Source organism: Topomyia yanbarensis, chromosome 3 (assembly GCF_030247195.1).
Source record: "Topomyia yanbarensis strain Yona2022 chromosome 3, ASM3024719v1, whole genome shotgun sequence".
NCBI classification, from domain to species: Eukaryota; Metazoa; Arthropoda; class Insecta; order Diptera; family Culicidae; genus Topomyia; species Topomyia yanbarensis.
This window is the reverse complement of record NC_080672.1, coordinates 353940054-353960629: the sequence shown is the minus strand read 5'-3', so window position 1 is coordinate 353960629 and position 20576 is coordinate 353940054. Positions and strand designations below refer to the sequence as shown.

The 20576-nt window shown below is 41.9% G+C and overlaps 2 protein-coding genes across 5 annotated transcripts in view; one reads left to right on the top strand and one right to left on the bottom strand.

The window, feature by feature from the left end:
• Positions 1–4376, bottom strand: part of LOC131688190 (zinc finger protein 25-like) — a 57579-nt gene extending 53203 nt beyond the window's left edge. The window contains exons 1-6 of the mRNA XM_058972360.1: positions 4235–4376; positions 1497–1846; positions 1289–1442; positions 1113–1232; positions 747–1041; positions 13–688 (exon numbers count right to left, since the gene is read on the bottom strand). Of these exons, the coding sequence (XP_058828343.1) occupies positions 13–688; positions 747–1041; positions 1113–1232; positions 1289–1442; positions 1497–1838 (1587 nt within the window). The 5' untranslated portion in view covers positions 1839–1846; positions 4235–4376. The remainder of the gene's footprint in view (positions 1–12; positions 689–746; positions 1042–1112; positions 1233–1288; positions 1443–1496; positions 1847–4234) is intronic.
• An 86-nt stretch (positions 4377–4462) lies between these two features.
• On the top strand, positions 4463–12919 carry LOC131691592 (D-glucuronyl C5-epimerase B-like). Of its 4 annotated transcripts, none has more exons than XM_058978119.1 (5): positions 4463–5005; positions 10502–10664; positions 10725–12143; positions 12201–12364; positions 12635–12919. In XM_058978119.1, the coding sequence occupies exons 1-4, from the start codon at positions 4955–4957 to the stop codon at positions 12350–12352; spliced, it is 1785 nt and encodes a 594-aa protein (XP_058834102.1). In that variant the 5' UTR covers positions 4463–4954; the 3' UTR covers positions 12353–12364; positions 12635–12919. The 4 variants fall into 4 exon arrangements, with proteins under 4 accessions (XP_058834102.1, XP_058834101.1, XP_058834103.1 ...); XM_058978118.1 differs by having other exon boundaries at positions 12596–12919; XM_058978120.1 differs by having other exon boundaries at positions 10728–12143; positions 12201–12919.
• Positions 12920–20576: the final 7657 nt, after the last annotated feature.

The following is a 20576-nucleotide window of genomic DNA, read 5'->3' as shown; positions in this document are numbered from 1 at the left end:
TTCCTGCAAAACTGTCGGTCCAATATCTATTAAATCTGGCTGTTCCGTCTTCACTACTAGTTCTGCAGCGTTGATTATTTCGGTGCAGGTCGGTATCAGCGACGATTGCGCAGAAATCGCAAAACTTACTGGCGGCAGCTCGTTTGTTACTTTAACCTTTTTGGGACGTCCCCTTTTCTTGGGTTGTAAAGGGATCAACAAATCCTCATTGTTTGACGGTGCTTCGTCCAATGCATCATCCACTGTATCTGTAGTCGCTGTGACAATTTTTTTAGGGCGTCCCCGTTTCTTAGGTTGCAAGGGAACTGCGAGCTCTGAGTTGCTGGAAGATTTGTCTGTACTGGAAATATCGTCCGGTAATCTACCGTTGATATCTATATTTGGCTTTTTTCTAACTCGTCGCTGTCTCGATACTGGTGTTATGAATTCCTTCAAATGACGCTTCGGATTGCGATGGCACTTGGTGTGATTAGCTAAACTTTGATGGTGAAAAAATGCCTTTTCACAGAAAGAACATTTGTACGCTTTCTCGTTTGGGTGCGTTTCGCGATGAGCTTTCAACTCTGCTGGAACTGTAAAGGTGAGTGGGCAGTGCATGCAAAAGTAACGACCGTCGCGCATATGCATTAACTCAATATGTCGCCTCATGTTGGAGTCTTGAGAAAACGATTTAGCGCAGATTTCGCATCTTATGGGATAGTAGGAATTAGCATTTGTATTGTTACAAAGCAGAAATCATAACTTACCTTGAATGTTCTTCAACCCTATGAGAGCGCATATGTTTACGGAGGCGCGCATGCGTGTGAAATTTTTTAGGGCAAAATTTACAATTAAATCGTCGTTCACCATGCGTTAACCAATGATCTTTCAATCTCGCTCTACAGTCGAAAGAAGCACTACAAAGCGCACAAATGAAGGACCTTTTAGTTACTTCGCTAGGATGTACCGTTTTGACATGAGCACGTTTCTCTTCCAACAGTGAGAAATCTAGTTTGCAAACCGAACACGAGAAACGTTTAATGGTGTGAACGACCATGTGACCTGAAACGATTTAAAACATACATGCAATAACAGGAAAATAATTACTATAATAATACCACAAGAATAATTACTCTGTAAATCTTTTTTCTGAGGGTAGGTTTTATCACAAACATCACATTTGAATGGACGGTCTTTTGTATGAACTTGTTTCTTATGTTTTGCCAAATTTCCACTCTCGGCAAATGATTTTTCTAAAAGGACAAAGCTAATGCATTATTGTTTTCGATATTTAATTACAAGAACGCACCACAAATTTCGCATTTGAATTTCTTTTCCTTGGAATGGGTTCGCAGATGGCGTAATAGTCGCCAATTTTCTATAAATGTTTTACTACATGTTTCACACTCATACAACTGGGAATCGCTATGTTTTTCCATTCTATGTTTGGTGAGCTCCCATGGCTAAAATTCAAGAATTCAATTACAGACGATGTTATATAAAATTGCAGTAGTTACCTTGAAAAAATGTTCCGAACATTTATCGCATGGCAGTGGTTTTCCATGAGTTAGTTCGTGCTGGAAGAAATCCGCACTCTTGCGGTACCGCTTGCCACACAGTTTACATTCGTAGCTTAGTTCTTTCTTTATGGAATCCAGCGTCACAACTGGATTTTTCTTGCCCCGTGGTCGTGGTGCACTGTTTAGCATCGGGTCTGGCATATTCCGCAAAGAGTCCATCAAGGCAGCCCCGAGGTCATCATCATATGGGGCAGGATCAATTGCTTTGTATGCTGAGGCGTACTCCTGATTTAACGGTAGGGGATTGCCAGATGAGTTGTCTGCAATCGCGGTATCCATTACTGCTGCTGTAATGATATTGTAAGCTAAAATTTACTATGAATTAATTTTTTAAGCCGGATGATGAGATCCTACTCGTTCAAAAATGACAAAAACCGTGAGAAGTTCAACATTATAAACTTTCTTTGTACATATTTAGCTGTTTTATGTATTGTATATCAAAATATGTGCGACAATCATAACGGGAAATATATATTTGAAGAGTCTTATGCGACCCGCGGATTAATTACCTTTATTTTTGTCGTGACTAACGACTTAACTTTCAATATAGGATTTCAATCTTCAAAATTTTAAAAAGCAAGCTATGAAACGATGGAAACGCCTATATCTTTTGCTGTACTGCATAGATTTAATCTGGGAAATATTTATGAGGGTTACACTGCCGTTATCCGCTTAGTTGTCCCATGTATATAGGGAATGAACATGGGACAAATATGCATATAACGGCAGTACATGACTGGTGGATGAATCAGTTTGTGTCGTTACCTACTACCGGCAGAGGCAATTATTTTAATTTATGATGGGTAGAAAGTAGCATACACAACAAAAAACAAGGTTTTGAAACAACCGACCGAAGCCAGTTCGTGATTAGTTACCGCTAATTTCAGTCACCGAGCCGCAAATCTTGAACAAGATTTGTGATTTTAGTCGGTTTCTATTAGTCAACCTTGTTGGATGATCGGAGACTACATTTCAACATCGAGAGAAGGTGATTATCAAGATTCAGTTGACTCCGTGGACTGACTGTAATAATTAGTTTGTGCAACTCCGTACTAGTAACGGAGGCCAATTGAAACGAAAATCTCCACCCAGTGAATGTTTTTTTGGAAAGCAAATTAGCCCTTATCAGCGCTATCAAACCATCAACCAAGAATTAGCTTTGAAAACCTTTTCCTTTACCAACTATTATTTTTATATCCAACCGATCGAAATTAGCATAGCACAACCGATTTTTAATAATCTGATTGAAGCTCATTACTGACATGCACCAAGCCGCAAATCTTGAATAGTTTTTGTTTGAAGCTTCACCTCTTTGATGATTGAAGTAAACTGATTCCATTCGATGGGTAGCCTTTTTGGCTTCGAACGTAAACTGAACAGAGTACAAAACCGTCTGCAGTTTCCTGTCGGGCGAATCCATCGTCTGCTGAGAAAGGGCTACCACGCCAGGCGTATCAGTGCCGGAGCATCTGTCTAGTTGGCGGTTGTAGATGACAAGAAACGCAGTGCGTAGAAACAAAAAGACCAGGGGTCACATTATGCAACCAATTCGAATTGACTTTTTCGTACAAGCTTGTATACAAAAAAACCTTTCTTTTCGCAATGCCACCCCAGGATTATCCTCCGTCAGCTACAGCTACGCAATTCGAAATGACGAAGAGCTGAACAAATTGCTCTCCGACGTGACCATTGTCTAGGACGCGTGTTGCCTACACATCAAAACTTGGTTGTCAATTTCAGCAAAATTTTGCTGAATTTTCATCAGCTGAAAATTTCAGCAATGCAAGATGCCGAAAAATCGGCAATTTCAATTGAAACTGATTGACAGATTCGCTTTGCTGAAAATTCTGTAAGTCAAATTGACAGCGCAATTACCGGGTTTACAGCAATCCCGCCCGAAATACTGAGAATCCGGCAATTGCGTTGTCAATTTGACAATTTGAATTACTGAATTTTCAGCAAAACGAATCTGTCAAACAGGTTCAATTAAAATTGCTGATTTTTTCGGTATCTGGTATTGCTGAAACATTCAGCTGATGAAAATTCAGAAAAAATTTGCAGGCATTCGGTTAAAAAAATTGGTGTGTAACATCCATAGTATTCTGCTGTTAAAGAAGACAAAAGATTTTTTCTTTGTTGGCAGGTGAAACGATGCCGAAAAATAACCGAACCTGGCCAGACACTCATATTAGCAAGATTGAAAGGAAGCGTGAAAAGTTTGAAGTCAACTAGACAATTACTGAGTAATACCGCTACAAAATCGGTTGATAGAAATATCACATTAATTCACCACTGGTTGCAAGAATAAATTACAAACCGATAAATACCGATTTTTTTATTTAGTTTTACCAATATTGTATGAAACCATTTGACATTGCTGTTATACGACCTGATCAGAAGTTATTCGAGAAATGATTTTTTATTCGGGTATTTGCTACATTCTTATCCCCCAGATAAGCACTGAAGATCGTCTTGCATTTTTCACAACGCGAAAATGGACGTAACGCCATAGCCTTTTTGCTTTCAAACGATGCTACACCGGTGTAGTGTAAAAAAAATATTAAACAAAAGTTTCAAGGAGTGTCACACCGGTGTACTGCAAAGTCAAAAACGAAAATGCCATAACTTTGCGCTATAATTATCTGTTTATTACTACTCCAAAATATGCCACTTACCAGTTTGAAGTCAATTCAAAGCTATTTCCACGGGGCTATTGAAACTTTCACTACGCAAGTCGGTATCAAAACTCCTCATGAAATCAATCTCAATTCTTACGAAACGTCAACAAACGACTTCTGACATCTGTCGCCGAAAAGAGCAGTCGATACTTTCGCCCGTAGCATATTTCGCCGCACCGGTGCGTTTCATTTCGACGTGGTAGTTTATTTTGTTTTGTTCTTCCTGCAGTGCATTGATGTATTTTTTCATCCTTTTCATCACAAATAATCGCGAAGGAAAACAAAACTCTCTTGGTTTTTTGCTTGCTCGTTCCTTGAGGAAAATCGGAAAAATCGATCGGCAACTAGCGGAAACGTCAGCGGCTTATTTGCAGAAGTAGACGTGAAGTAGGAAGCAAGGTGTTCTCGTGTGAAAGGCTAGCTTCCGACGAAGAAGTGTTTATCGGGATGAGACCGGATTTCCGTTATTGAAGGAGTACTCTGAGGAAAGTCAGATTATTTTTAGAGTATTAGAATTTTCTCCAGAGAACGTAATTTTATTTACAAGTTTGATCGGAAAAAAATGTGGTTTAATGGTACAAAGGAAGAGTAATCGATTCACGCAAAAATTAGTGCAGCAAATAAGGATAACTGCAAAAATGAATCTTTTTGCAATTAGGGGAATTTATTGTCCCATAGGAATCGTATAATCATACTGACTAGGAATAACAACTACCGATGACCATCATACTGCGGAACGGCTTCAGCGCTCCAACTCATCAGCATAAAGTAAGTACTTGTTTTACATCTGCTGCCACTCTGGCGGGGCGTGCGGGGAAAAGAAAATAATATTTTTATTTATATTCCGCATACAATCTGTGGCGATCAATCATATGTGGGAGTGTTTTGAAATGCGGCTTTCGACTGAGCATCCCCGAGTTCGGGGTTCTATTTATAGCAAATGGAGGAGGAAATTGGCGAATTCTGGTCAATCGGACGCGGCCAGTTCAGGGTGGAAATTGGTGTTTTCCGACCGTAGATTTTAGTGATGCGTTCGAATTGCTGATAATGATATCAGCATCTTTCTTCTTTTTTCGCTGTCGTCATCGTTGCATGTAGAAAACGCCCCTCTGTCGCTGCGCTTCACTGCGGTATTTAGCTTAGGTAAGGTGTTTTATTCAGGTAACACAGGTAAAATAGCAAAAAACCGTGCAACGATGATTCGACGAGAGCGAACTAACTATACAGCAGAAATCTGACTAATTTGTATCCAATATGACCAGTATGACATATATTATTCATGTTTTTAATTTACAGTAGGTATCCATGAGAGCATTTTTCTATTTTTCTTCGCCTCCTTGATTTATTTATGCTGTTGTGATCCAGCACGGATGGCTGGACAATGGTGGGAGGTTCAGAAGAGAAAAAAATGACATCGATGTTGATTAATGAAACTGCGACGGATCGAATTTGTTGTTTTGCTACCGCTTCTGCTTTTTATGGGAACATGTTCCCTGCTAGCACGTTTCAGTTTGTTAATTATGGTTGTCCCTGTTTGCAATACATGTTACAAATTGTCCGAATCGATTTTAGTTGGGACGATTGCTGTTTGTTTATCCACATGTGTTGCCTCAGCCGGGTACTACATAGTTTTATATAGCTAAGGATACGTTTGGGACAAGTATGCCGTACATCGCTAGGCTTCATAAGATGCTTTGAAGAAAATAGTGCTGCATAATTGCACAGAATATAATAATTAGTTTTGGAATTTGCGTTTCCACTTCGTCTCATCTGAATCCGACATTAACTTAGTAACAGGACTAAGCTTGCGCTAGGTTGACCGCATTTTATTGCGGGACATCAAGCAGAACTACGGGATTGCTCAGAGCGATTTCGTTTTTTTGGGAGCTAGTGTCAATCCGGCGCTAGCTTGAAAATCGGCTCAGCCATCTCTGAGGAAAGTGAGTGATATCTTTGACCGCATACACTTACACACATAAATTGAAGGGAGCAGGGACAGGCGTTCAGGGGCCCCCTCCTCCGAACTTCCGAAGATTTGGGCTCTGCTAAACCTCAAAAAGGCATAATTCCGAAAAGAACATCGACGAAACGAGCCTGTACAGCTTCTGCTAAGATTCTAAGATTGCAGTAATCAAAGATCTTAGCAATAAAAGCACCCTAGCCCAGCCAGAGTGTCAACACGCACACCAGGATCGACGCCAGTAACATCTGATTACGGCATACTAGTCATGACGAATGTAAACGGACAGGGCACGGATCACCAATTAGACGGCGACTTTGGGCTGACAAGCGTGCTGATCTACTTCCTGAGTAAGGAAAGATGATACCGACTTGAAACGGTGAGTAGACCAACGGAGCGACCGGCTCCGTATCGGTAAAACATTAGCAGGCCTCCAGGTATGTTCGAAACTGTGGTAGTAGGTTCAGCTGTAACATTCCTGATTAACACTGATCCGGCTCAGGACTCGATCTTCATGAAGGATCGTGTTCAACCCTCGATTGCCATCACTGCTTGCATAGATAACCAATGGATTACAATTAACGACTACATACAACGAGTTGAGTTAGTGACCTGGAGTTGGGACCCACAGCATGGAGAAGTCTAAAAAATAAATATGATTGGAGAGGCACGCGAAGCAAAGGAGGACGCGATTGTGTTTGCAAGGAGTGGTAAGCTGCAGTGATCACCGGTTACGTAACCGGTAGCCACTGGGAGTACCAGCACTCTGGGAGGACTCAGAGCTGAAGGAACTGGGTGAGAACGTCGTTAAAACGAGACGCACTCAGAAGGGCGAGATGATCTTCGAACTGAAGAAGGATCCTTCCGTCAAGACCTACCGCGAGCTCGTTGTTAAATCCTTGGGCAGCGAAGCGAACGTGAGAGCCCTGCCGCAAGAAGCCGTAGTCGAGTGCAAGGGTCTAGACGAGATAACGACCATAGAAGAACTGAGGGGTGCACTGATCGAGCAGTACAAAAAAGATGTAACGGCGGCGATTCGACTACCGATGGTCAGTGTCAGCAAGCTGACGGAGACCGGCAAGATAAATGTCGGCTGGTCGGTGTGCTCGTTGAGAGTAGCTCCGCGAGTCACCAAGCAGAGGAGCGATGCTTCACTTGCTTGGGCCTTAGACATCAGGCGAGGAACTGCAAGAGCCCGGACAGGTCTGCACTGTGTAGAAAATGCGGTGGAAAGGGACACGAAGCTACCATGGCGCGTGATCTGCAAACAGGAGAACGGAAACGACCATACTACGGGCGGCTTCAAATGCCCTGCATACATAAAGGCGAAGGCAGGCCAACAGTGATGAAGATAACCCAGCTTAATCTCAATCATTGCGCAGAAAATGTTGTGACAGTCGACAACAGAAACGAAGGTGGATTGTGCAGGAATGCTGGCATTCCAAGTGATGGGCGGCTTCCCTGTCCAAGAGGTGGTAGACAGCAGACACGAAGGCTTCGTGATTGCCAGGATCAACGGCGTATTCGTCTGTAGCTACTATGCTCCTCCAAAATGGGCACCAGGGCAGCACCATGCTGGACGCACTAACCAACTCGTTAGTCGGACGAACGCTGGTTGTTATAGGAAACTTTAACTCATAGGCCGTGGAGGGTGGTAGCAGGCTAACCAATATAAGAGGTTACAGCTTTTTGGAAACCCTGGCTAGCTGGACAGTGACTGTGTAGCGAAGGTTCCGCTAGCACATTCCGTAAAGATGGTCAGAAATTTATCATCGACATGACATTCTGCAGTCCCTCGCTGATGGATAACATGAATTGGTGAGTTAGTGAGCAGTACACAAATAGCGACCACCAGGCGATCCACTACACCATTGGTCGGCAGAATTGTACGGTAACGCCGATAGTAAGGACTGGCGAGCGGAAATGGAAAATAAAGGACTTCGATAAGGAACTTTTTGCGGATGCACTTGGTGCTGACAGCGCTACTCCAATTCCGAGTACCGAGGAGCTGTCGGAAACAGTGGCGAAGGCATGTGATGTAACATGCCAAGGAAAATGGAGCAGAGGAACTACCGGCCTTCGGCGTACTGGTGGAACGAAAGGCACAACATTCTCCGGGCTGCCTTCCTAAAAGCCAAAAGACGCGTGCAGAGCAAGATTGGAGGCAGCCAGAGAAGAGTGTAACGCAACATTTCGGGCGGCCAGGGCCACTTTGAAGATAGTGGGGCAATGCTTACCGTGTCGTGTTGGCCAGGGTCAAAGGTCCATGGATGCCAGTCGAAATGTGCGCTGTAAAAATGAAGATTACCGTGGAGGGCTTTTCCCGAAGCACGAGCCAACCGCATGGTTACCTACATCGTACGTCGATGAAGACGGTGGAAATACTGGTCACATTTGAGTCTCCAACGGCGAGCTCCTTATAGTTCCAAAAGGGCTGAAAGCGAAGCAAGCTCCCGATCCTGACGGTACCCTAACGTGATACTTCAGACCGGGATCCTAGCGTTTCCAGAAATGTTCAGTATAGTCCAACAGAAATACCTGGACGATGGCTACTTCCCGGATAGATGGAAGATCCAGAAGCTGGTGTTGCTGCCAAAACCAGAGAAACCACCGGGAGATCCAGCATCGTAGCGGCCTTTATGCCTGCTGGATACTCTTGGTAAACTTCTGGAAAGGGTCATCCTTAACAGGCTTACGATCTACGCTGAAAGTGAGAACGGACTGTCACAAAGGCAGTTCGGGTTCTGGAAAGGGATATCGACGGTGGACGCCATCCGCACAGTCATCGCGAGCGCGGAAAAAGCATTGAAGCAAAAGAGAAGAAGTAATCGTTACTGCGCCTCTGTAAGGATGTAAGGATCATGCCAAATAACGGAGGAGCAAGATGCAGCACAAGACGTTTCCTGGCGGGTGTCTCATCCTCAATACTGAGGTATGGTGTACCGGCCTGGGCTACTGCGCCGAACTCAAAGCGGAATCGGACGAAATAGGCAAGCACGTTTCGCCTAATGGCTGTTCGTGTCACGAGTGCGTACAGAACGATATCGTTGGGGGCGGTATGCGCAATTGCCGGGATGATCCCTATCAGCATCACTCTGGCTGAGGACGTAGAATGCTACCAGCAGAAAAAATGCGCGTAATGCAAGGAGACGCACTGGCTAAGTGGCAGCAAGAGTAGTACAATGCTTTCGGAAGTACCTGCATCGGTTTAGACACGTTTCGTTACCCCGTTGCCCGGAGCGTGAGAACGTGCAGGAGACACTGGAACACGTGGTCTTCGAATGCCCTAGATTCGTAAGGGTATGCCTAGTGTGACAGTCGATAATTTCGTCGAAGAGATATACCACGACGAGCATATTTGGGACGCTGTCAACAGAGTTGTTACCAGTGTATACTCTCCGAGCTGCAGAGGAAGTGGCGAAGGGACCAACAAAGTAGCGTCACTGGCTAGAACGTCACCGTGAAACCACAAATCGGCTTTCGGGAGAATTTCCGCCGCCGGGAAACTCTCCGTCGGTGTAGACTAGGCCCATCGCCGGGGAGCAGTTGAGTAGTCGCGACGTAGCATCGGGCTCGGGTCGTCAGGGCGCCAGTGAACCGGACGTCAGGTTTTACCAGATTCGCTGGACTGACCTAGACACCCTACCGGGTAGCTCGTGAGCAGATTAGATCCACCGTTGGGGATTAGAGTGATTAGTGTCGAAAAACACCCGGAATTGCTGGCCAGACCCTAGCATCCATTGGCTGACCCGTTTAGTAGACTAGATCCACCGACGGGGACTAGATCGAGTAGATCGGGAGCTAAATGGTTTACGGAAACGAACATCGGTATCGGGAGAAATCTACCGCCGGAGAATTCACAGCAGGGTAGATTTGCCCCCGTGGACTATCCTACAAAATCATGATGAAAATGGGAGCTAATTGGCTCACGAAACAAGCACCGGTATCGAGAGAAATTCCGTTGCCGAGAAACTCTCAGTCGGATTAGGGTAGTTCGCCGTCGGTTAACATTCGAGTAGATACCGACAAAGCTAGGAGCTAAATGGCTCAAGGAAGCGGGTATCGATGCCGGTAGAAACTCCTTCGTCGGGGAACTATCGGTTAGAGTAGGGTGAGTTCACCATCGGCGACCATTTGAAAATATCAGCAAATATTATAGTTATTAAATTTCGATCAGGATGCGCACCAAGCGAAATAGTATACCAAAGAAGTGCGCTATGAATTGGGATACATCTTAGATGTCCAACTATATTTCTATTTTTTATTTTTTTAATAAATCGCTTTTCCAACTTGTTTAATTTCAGACAAGATTTTTTCTTGTAATGATGCGTCTCAACCTGAAGTTTCTGCTGATCTGTCTGTGCTTCGCCGTAGTTCTGATCACGTTCACCCTGTGGACGAATTGCGGTGGAGATTTGCCGTTCGCACGTGGACTGGTGCCCAAATGGAATCGCCGTTACGATAGAAGTAAGTTTTCAAGAAGTTTTAACCTCCCAAAACTAATCATTATGTTTTATGGTATCGTAGCAGACAACCAGCTGGAACTGACGGAGGAGATCGACTGTGTCGTCAATCAGGAGTATACGATAGGGTGCCGACGAGAAGGAGATGAGGTGTACCTTCCGTTCTCCTTCCTCAGCAAGTACTTTGAGGTGTACGGTTCGCTCAATACGGTGGACGGAGCAAAGCGGTTCGATTGGTCCCACAGCTATGGAAAGGTTAACAATCCGAAGGGGACCTATGATCCGAAAGGGATTTTCATGTACTTCGAAAATTACAACGTGGAAATGCGGGACCGGGTTAAATGTATTAGCGCTGTGGAGGGGGTTCCGATTTCTACGCAATGGGAGAGCCAGGGGTATTTTTATGCAACACAGATCGCCCAATTCGGGCTCTCACATTACAGTAAGAATTTAACAGAACCGGAACCAAGGCGGAAAATTGTGGAGGACGGTGATAAGGAGCTGGCAGATTGGAGAGTCCCGAAAAACAGCTCTCTGAGTAGAGTGTATGTGAAGGGTAAAGATACGACGGTGGTGAATTTCTCAACGGGAAAGCACTTCGACAGCGCGATATCACTACCGATGGATCACGTGCTGGATCTGGTGTTGAGTGTAAATCTGTTGCTCAGGCCGAATTCAAGTTTCACGGTGACCCTACAAAATCGTGAAACTCAAAAGCTGTACAATGTTATCTACATTCTAGCGGATTTGATGATCAGCGTCCAGGATGATAATATTTACTATGGGCTTGGCTACAACAGTACATCGAATTGGAGGAGACTAACGCGGGATTTGTTTGTAGACCTTCAGAAGGGTTTGCCCCAGTATATCACTACAGAAAAACGACGTAAGATGCGTCGAACTGAACTGAAGGTCGTTGAGGTTTCATTTCTTGGGAATGGAAGTTTCGACAATTTAACTTTGTCGACCAGCGAACATATCAGTCATTTTTACGATGCGGCCGAGTGGTTGATCCGGCATCAAGATCAAAGCACTGGTGGTTGGCCTATTCCCGTGCGGAGGAAGCTGGGTTCAGGCTTCGGGGAGCTTTCCCGTGGATGGTATTCGGCTATGTCCCAAGGGCATGCGATTTCACTACTCGCTAGAGCGTATTTTCACTCGAGGGGTGACAAGCGGTATCTAAAAGCGGCGCTCGATGGTTTGAAGTTATTTCGGATACCATCCTACCAGGGAGGAGTGTTGGCGACTTTTCTTGGCAAGTACGCTTGGTACGAAGAGTATCCCACGACTCCGCCTTCGTTTGTACTGAATGGGTTTATCTATTCGTTGTTGGGGTTGTATGATCTCAACTCAACGGCACCAGCGAATCAGTCACACGAAGCTGCCGCTCTGTTAGAGCAGGGAATGGTCTCGTTGAAAAAAATGCTGTTACTGTTCGATACCGGATCGGGTACCAGCTACGATCTAAGGCACTTCACATTGGGTAAGTTGAAGGCATGCATGTTACGTTCAGTGAAATGAGTAATTTGATTTGTTTTAGGTATTGCCCCTAATCTGGCCCGGTGGGACTATCACGCGACCCACGTGAATCAGCTGCTGCTGCTGGCCACTATTGATCCGGATCCAATAATATCACAAACTGCTGAACGATGGAAAAACTACATGCTCGGAAAACGGGCTCAGCACAATTAGCGCGTTCAATGTGTAAGTAAGCAGCAAAACAATTGCTCTTCCTCTTCCTTCTAATGCCTTACACACACATACACACATTAACAAGAATAAACAATACCAATACAGAACAAAAGGACAAAATTTGATACAACACAAACTTTATTTAACATATAAAAAAAGTTTCATTTCTGTGGTAGGAAACTAAAATCTTTTGAATGTAAAGACAAATTTCCAACAACCTTTTTCTTGTCGTGTCCTCGATAGAAAGTAGTCAAAATCACATTTTTTATCATCACGAAAAAGGACCACAGGAGAAATTACTAGATTTAGTTGATGGAGTGAGTCGTAGCTTGTAGAATGGTACATCTCTGCACAAACGACACACCTACAATATATTATCGGACAAACATACTAGCGGAGTAGATAGCCTACAGACAGGAATAGAGTATTAGACTAGAGAAAAAAAACACACTGGAAATGATAGTGATTGTGATCGTTACTAGAAGATATGTATGCACTTTTTTAAGCGGGGAATTTGTGTAAATATGAACGGTTACTGTTAGGCAGTGGATTGGAACTAGGTATATGAAATGGCCTGTGTTAAGCCAAAGAGGACCAAGCGCCATTTGGAGGTACCTTCATTAAAATCGCTATCGCAGCTAATGTAGCACTATAAACACCTACATCAATTTATTTCTGAGAACTGATATAGTAATCGATAGCAAATAAGTACCCTTAAACTTTCTATGATAATGGTAAATAATCGAAAAATTAATTTTTTCATTAAAAATACCAGGAAAAAATTATGGCGCTCAGTTCGCTTTGGCTTAACGCAGGTCAAATGGTGGTTTAAGTCAGCTGTCAGGCAACTAATAAAACATTGGTTTAGGATGGCATCCATCAGAAAAAAACACATGGAGACTAATTTTCTTGCCGTCGTATGTTAATTTGTTAAATTATTTTTTGTTGTAAACGTAACAACGACCAATGCAAAGCTATGGATAGTTTGTACATTATACGCTCATATCACTATTTTTTAAGCCGGTTGTAGGAAAAATTCGTTGAGCAATGACTTATTTATTATCTAATTGTATAGATAACTTAGTGAGGTAGGTTTAATTTATGCTGAACAATATTGTTTGTTAGTTCTATCCGAAGACTTATTCTGCCTGCCAGGTTCGTGCAGCAATTTGAACTGCTGATTACAGATAAAACATTTAGAGAGCTTCTAAAAACAATACAAGCATCTTATTCTGAGTTAAATCGCATAGAATATAAAAGGCACGCGTTGTAGTATTATATGTATTCCCTACAAAGATGTTATTTTATTTCGGAAGTTCGAAGTAATAGTGTTTAACGCTAGAGTTCGAGTGGGTCGGTATATGGTAACAATTTTATTGGAGGATGCGTCGTCGTGTACATTTTGATCGCGGCCAAAGGAGAAGTTTTGTTCCCAACATTTCGAAGGAACTAGTATAATTAATCATTCCTATGACATACTTTCAGACAAGTTAAATGGTTCTGTAGCTTATTCTTGTAGTAAATAATATCAACATTTGTAAAAAGCATCCCTTAGTTTAATTATCTTTTCTATTATTTATATAAATCACCACATTACATTCAATGGACAATGGACTAGAAAGTGAAGTATATTTTTCAATATTAAGAGCCATAGTACTCAAGGGAGAGCAAAAAGTTGAAGGAAGAACGTTCTGAAAAGCGTGGAAGAGGGTCATGTGAGCAAGCTTAGAGTTTACCGGCGACTTAACCCTTTGTCTGCTACCGCAATAGTGTGGATCTTTTGGTATTAGAAATGCGAATCATCTGAGTTTTTGCTATTTTTGCTTTCGACAAACTTTCTGTATCCAAAACAGCTATAACTGTGGTATTTGAAAATGAACTTCATAAAAACTGTGTTGAACATGAATTCGTTCTTCGTGCCTTCCCCTTTTTAAGATGATGCTATCATAAAAATCCTTTGACCGTTTGCGTGCATCATCGTACCGTTGCGCATATTTTATTTGGAACGAGTTTTTAAAACCATTTTCAAAAAAAACCTGATGTGGTTGAATTCAGCAAGGGGACTTAGAGTTGGTATTGATTACCACTCCGGAAGTAGCGTTGTGCACTGCACAACTTTCCGCAAAATGTCGTCTAAGCGTAGATGATAACGGCATTGTCGGGGGGTTAACAGGGATTTACTAGATATGGTGACCTGTGAGACGCCTATATAGATATACCGAGCGCAGTTTGGGTGTCACTTGATGGTAAACCTCGTTCGACAATTGGTCATAAATTATGCTGTTTCCTTTATTCAATTTGCAGGATTTTGTTCTCACTGTACTGCCCATAACAGCATAAGAGTCCCATGTTGAAAAACAGCAAGCTGAGAAAGATTGTCCCATCCATTGAGCCAAATGCATGGGACAACCATGTTTTGGTATTTTTTTATATTTTCTGAACAAACCCGGTAATCTTATTTGTGCAGTGTGATTCAGTGGTGATACAGAATACAATCCAACGGATAACTCATTTTCGACAAAAATCCACATGGGACTCTTATGCGTTTATGGGTTGTGTAGGAGATGATACAGATGCGGAACGAGTTTTAAGCATGAATGATGACGCGGAGATTACTGTCGCCGCTTTATTGTTTCACTCGCTGAGTTAGTGTCGAATTCTGATGAGACGAAGTCGAAACGCAAATTCCGTAGCTACTTTATGTTCCAGTAGAGTTACCCAAAGATTGGCCAGACAGTCACGTTTCGGATTTGGCAATCGATCTACTGGAACCGGGGTAAAATAGAGTAATTTCACGATACCAATCGACCGCTGATAAAACTGACGAATGCTTGCGTTCTGGGAGATATGCAGATCACTTTTTTTTGTTTGTTCGTATATACACCATGCTTGGTGGTTATTAGACTACTTCTCCTCAAGTAATTATAATTACAATAATATTGAATACGGTATTCAGACAGTTTACACCTAGTATCAGGACAAGGAAATATGCTTTGAATATAAGTTACTTGATCAGAGCAAATAAAATTTGAGTTGCAATGTAACATAAGCTTAGTTTAGCCTTATCATTGCACGTTTAAACGCGCCCTGTCGATGCTCTTGTTTGAAGGCGCTAACAGAAGTGCATTCCAGCTTGATGGCCCGTGCACTACCACACTTTTGCTACTGGATGTCGTATGGTTGGGGACAATGAAACTAGCGGAGCGTTCCTGGCGGCCACGTTGCATGTGCTGCATGATGTAGCCAGGAAGGGACTTCTCATACTCCCGTTTCACGAGAAAAGTGCTACAAGAGGCCTCTCAACTCTCTACTCAGCGAATTTATTTTCCTGTTCACATCCGGTTCGTAGTAAAACGATCGCAAATTTGGCAACATATCGGATTCCGTGATATAAAGCCTTAACAAGAGGTATAAGTTGTATTCATCCAGAAAAATGAGTACCAAGGAAAAATGAGTTCCATGCATTTAAGGGTTAAAGCCACCTGGAGTTGTAGTTGGTCGATTCCACGTAGGTTCCCTGCAATGGCCTGCGCAACAGGATTGCGTACCTTTATGTTAGTTAAAAGATAGATCACTTCGTGAATCGTGGGTGCTTTCGATTTGATTACGGTACTAGGTGAATCCGTGATGAAAAGGTCGAGCGTAGTGGCACTATTCTCGGTAATGCGAGTAGGACCCGTCGGCAATATAGTGTGAATCGAATCCGATAGCACCTCTGTTCAGAGAACGCTAAAGTTCGTCAACAGCGTTGTAACGATTGTAGTAGGCTCTGTGAAAAGATAATTGCGGAAAAATGTTTTTCTTCATAGAATTTGATTGTGCACTTGAAGAACCAGCCGTTTGAGAATTGTTGAGCAATTTACTAGGGAGACAGTAAGTTCGAGAGTAATTGGACTTGGATACTGAGAGGGCCAAGCTATATTAACTGTCAGCGATTATCGCAGTTCGGCAGTTGGAATGTGGTCCTGCGTAGGAGATGTCAAAGAGCTAGCTAAGAAACGTGCGTTGGACAGCTTCGATTTTGCCTACTCTGTTCTGGTATTACGGATTTCAAAAAGCAAAGCATTATTGTAGTGCTAAGCGGTCTAACGTGTAATAGAGCGGTTGAAGCCAGTATACATCCTCAATGTTTTTTGTTGTAATTTGTAATTTATTGTCAACTATTGTACACGGTAACCTGTCGTTATATTAACATTGATTCAGGTCAAGTTTTGTTATCCGGTTGATAAATCCTATCTGTATTGATACTGATACGAGGAGTCAAACTCAAAAGCACTGTCTGCATGAGAAAAGGTCCGAATCATTGAAGACAGTGGTTCGTGGAATCTCGGAAATAATATTGATGTATCCAGTGTTCTTCTCGCTACTTGGAAATTTAAACGGGATAGCGATTCGGGCTTATCGCGTTCTCCGTTTAAAATTTTCACCACGGATACTACGATGACATTCTAAGGTAAGAGATTGAGCACGAAACAATGGTAAATTTTGCGGGTCATGCCCAGGCAAGTTCCAAAGAATCGAGCTGGACCGAACACGGTCTTGTTCGAATGACAGCGCAAAAAAGTGCTAAGCGTATGAACCTAAGAGCTAAGCGTATGAACCTTTCATGTACTCTTTCCAATTTTAAACATCAACACTCAAGGATTTGTCTGTATAGAGATTTTAGACAGTACGGATTTATAAAATCCAGTGAAATGAACTCAAACTGCCGATTTGCTTTCGCAATTATGTTGGTTATATGAGAATTCAAGGACAGTTTGTGGTCAAGAATTACACCCAGATCATAGATTTCATTGAGTTTCTGTAGCGTAACCCCATCGGTACTCTAATCGAAGATAAACAAATCGTTCTTTCATGGAGCATTTGCGAATGTTTACAGTAAGCTGCTTCTTTCGAGATTACCTCACAAAGCGATTCCATAGTGCTTGCAGGCGGCGGCAGTCCTCGACTGACCGAATGACTAAGTACAGCTTAAGATCGTCGGCAAATATGAGCTTGCACCTGGACCACCTGCTGCCATGCGATACACCCGATCTATTGAAAATGGAGCCGATACACAAGAGCCCAATGTCACACAAAGCGTTCCGTGCGTAACATGATATAAGCTGACGTAATTTCGGATGAAACCAAGAAGGTACTTAAATCAGTGATCTTTTGGAACAGTTAGTAATCGGTTCCCTGATCATACGCTGAACAGGGAGCAAAGACGGAAGCAAAATGATTGGCTAACAATTCACAAGCTATTGCAATGAAATACGCGGCCTTTCCATCGAGGTAAACATCGAAAGGAATGCAGGAATTTCCTTTTAGAATTTACAAAGTTCCAGAGTCCTTCGGAGTTGCTTGGTAAGCCTACATGAACTCGTTGTACGTACGACAGCGTTGAGATGCTGATATGCGTCACTGGCAACTTGAAAGTCGTGACTCGTGGCCGGCGATCACTTGCGGCGAAGTTTGCGTTGGCATGCATTTCGTTTTCGGCGAAGGGCTCGCTTCATCGACGTACTTCACGCCGGGTAAACAAGCTGTCGTTTTACTATGAAATTATTCTATAACTAGTCCTAAATTATTCTGCAGAAGTTTATAGTCATTGCATCCGCATTGGTGTTTCCTAGGTGTGTAGACCATTCCCGATGGAGCCAATACTCGCACAAGTCGGAAATATTAATCCTGTGATAAAACAGCGTTGGCACTGGATTAGCTCGAAGCTACCGGCATTACCAGGCATCTAGGAGATTGTGTCATGACAACTAACGGTAGGTGGTGTGTGTCGACGGGTAGAAGGCTCGCGTTTTTTTTGAAAAGGGCCAATAAGCATACTGTCAAAATTCACTTTGAGAGGAAATTCTGGACAAACCGTTCCAAAGTCCCTCTAAACAAAATCTTAGAATGCGTCAAAACTGTTAGTGGTAGTGAACAGAGACAGTCTATAAAACTATATTTCTTTAACCATAAAAGCACATCTCGAAATAATCGTAGTAATTAATACGTTATGTGAAACGATTTTCGCAATTAAAAAAGATGACATCCTTTTTTTATTATGGTGGAATATTTTTCAAAATCACTCGTCCGTGTCATCAAAATGTTATGTAACACGACTTAAAAAATCTAAGACTGTATTATACTACTCATTTTTTATACATGGCTCTAAGAAAATACCTAAATTGAAATTTCCTGTTCCTAAACCACACCCACTCAAAGCGTATGGCGCAGTTTTTTTTCTATAACACGCTAGAACTGTTACCCATCCGTGGTAGCGTATTTTATAAAGACAATAACAATGTTGTAAAAAATGAATACAGATTAGAACATAAAATGTGTCGAAAAAGCCCCATTTCCACTAGTGAAAAAATAAATAAAACCACATATGCGAAAGCTAGCTGAATATTATGTAGTTTTCCTATAGTTTCGTTAACTTTAAAGCTGAATATGAAATTCACGAAGCAGCTCCACTAGATATATCTAAATGAACGTGGTGTACACGTTAGCGATCGAATTTTAATTGAACACGCAGCAAACAGGCAAATTACATATTCACCCAACCACACAGGTATAACAAATCTATGTAATCGATGACTACAGCATGTAGTGTATAAAATTACTAACAAGTTAGTAATACAATTTTCAATTGAAAATTATGAATTTCTTATAAAATCGCTGATTGACAAAACTGAAAAGTAGAAAAGGGCGCAAGTTATACCAGTTCCTCGAAAAACAAGCATTCATACTGTTTTCTACCGTCGATGAACCATTTTCCACAATTGATTTTTCACATGTTTACAGGACATCTACTAAAGAAAAGCAAACCACCTCGATTCCAATACTGAAAAATCAAATTAGTTTTTATTCCAATTTTTTTAACTGAAACTCAGAAATGCACGTTTTAGAGTATGTAGTCAATTGGATTAAACTAGTGTCTGGCACATATTTTGTAACAACAAATCCATAGGCAAATAAGTTTCGAAATAGTTATTCGAGAACAAAACTCCGACACATACGCACTCACACAATTATATTACGTGAAAATACGTAATTTTATCACATTGTATAACAGATATGTACGAAACAGATTGTACTTTAAATTCATACACTGCGGTGAATCCAAATGTTCAAAGCCACTACCAAAACCGAACGCATGTCAATACAAAAAAAACACAGAAAATAACACAAATTAATTGTGATTGATTACTGAATACTGTTTTATTGGCCATGTCCGAAATCCTGTACCTCGGTAGCGGGATTTTAATATTAATGTTTCAATTCTGATAACCCTTTATCGTTTCTATTCCTGATTTTATCCGTCGCAATTTGGATAATTTGTAGAGGTAATATTTTAAGGTATTGTTGGTACATTGAAACACTAAACAACTACTGACTTTTGAAAAGATATCAGAAAAGAAAACCAATTTCATGGGGTTGCCAAATCGGGATAGCGTGTTCGGTTAATGATATTACTGTTCCAGGTCACCACTAAAGAGACGTCAGTTATTCAAGTTTTTGTAAAAACAACTTTTTGACATTTTTAGCAGTTTTAATAAGCTGTACCTTTTATAGTGACTTATCGAAGAAAGAATTCCAACACGAATAAAATTAATTTTCATAGGCCATAACACAACAGATCTTTTTCGCCTAGGAGGCCTTGCTTTTCCATGCAACTTTTTTTCGTTATTTGACGTATTCAATTGGTTCAAGTATATTATTACTATTTGTGATCAAATTGCGAGTATTCTAAGCTAAGAAAACTCATTATTCGTGACCAAAGCCGAGTATGTAATTACATCAGTAGAAGCAATAGCTCCTAAAGCAAAGCTGCAGAAGGATAGCATTGTTTGTATTTTGAGAAAAATGCTTTTGTGTGATAATCTACCAGCAATGATGGATGTTATAAATTATTTCCGGTGCACGCGAAATATCACTCGAGCATCAACTCGAAGACTCTACGATATTATTGCTTGTGGCACTAAAAACTGGATTCTAACAGCACTGCACACTTACTATTCTTCTGTTAAATTCTTCTCATAGATTGGTTAGTTCGACGCGATTTTACAGCTCGCAGTTTTCAGTAGCAGTTTGATCACTCGCACATTGAAAGTGCGGAGTCCGGGTTGGTGGGAAGTGTGCAATATTGCTCCCGAAATTATCCGTGTTTGGAATACGATTAGGCTTCCTCACAAAAATAAAGGAATTGTTGTACGTTGTATAAAAAACTTGAAAACAACGCGGT

Excerpts from the sequence above, each read along its gene's own strand:
- LOC131691592 (XM_058978119.1), top strand. The coding sequence starts at position 4,955 with ATGACCATCATACTGCGGAACGGCTTCAGCGCTCCAACTCATCAGCAT. Across the intron at positions 5,006-10,501 it reads CTCCAACTCATCAGCATAAA|ACAAGATTTTTTCTTGTAAT; the intron begins GTAAGTACTTGT and ends GTTTAATTTCAG. Across the intron at positions 10,665-10,724 it reads GAATCGCCGTTACGATAGAA|CAGACAACCAGCTGGAACTG; the intron begins GTAAGTTTTCAA and ends ATGGTATCGTAG.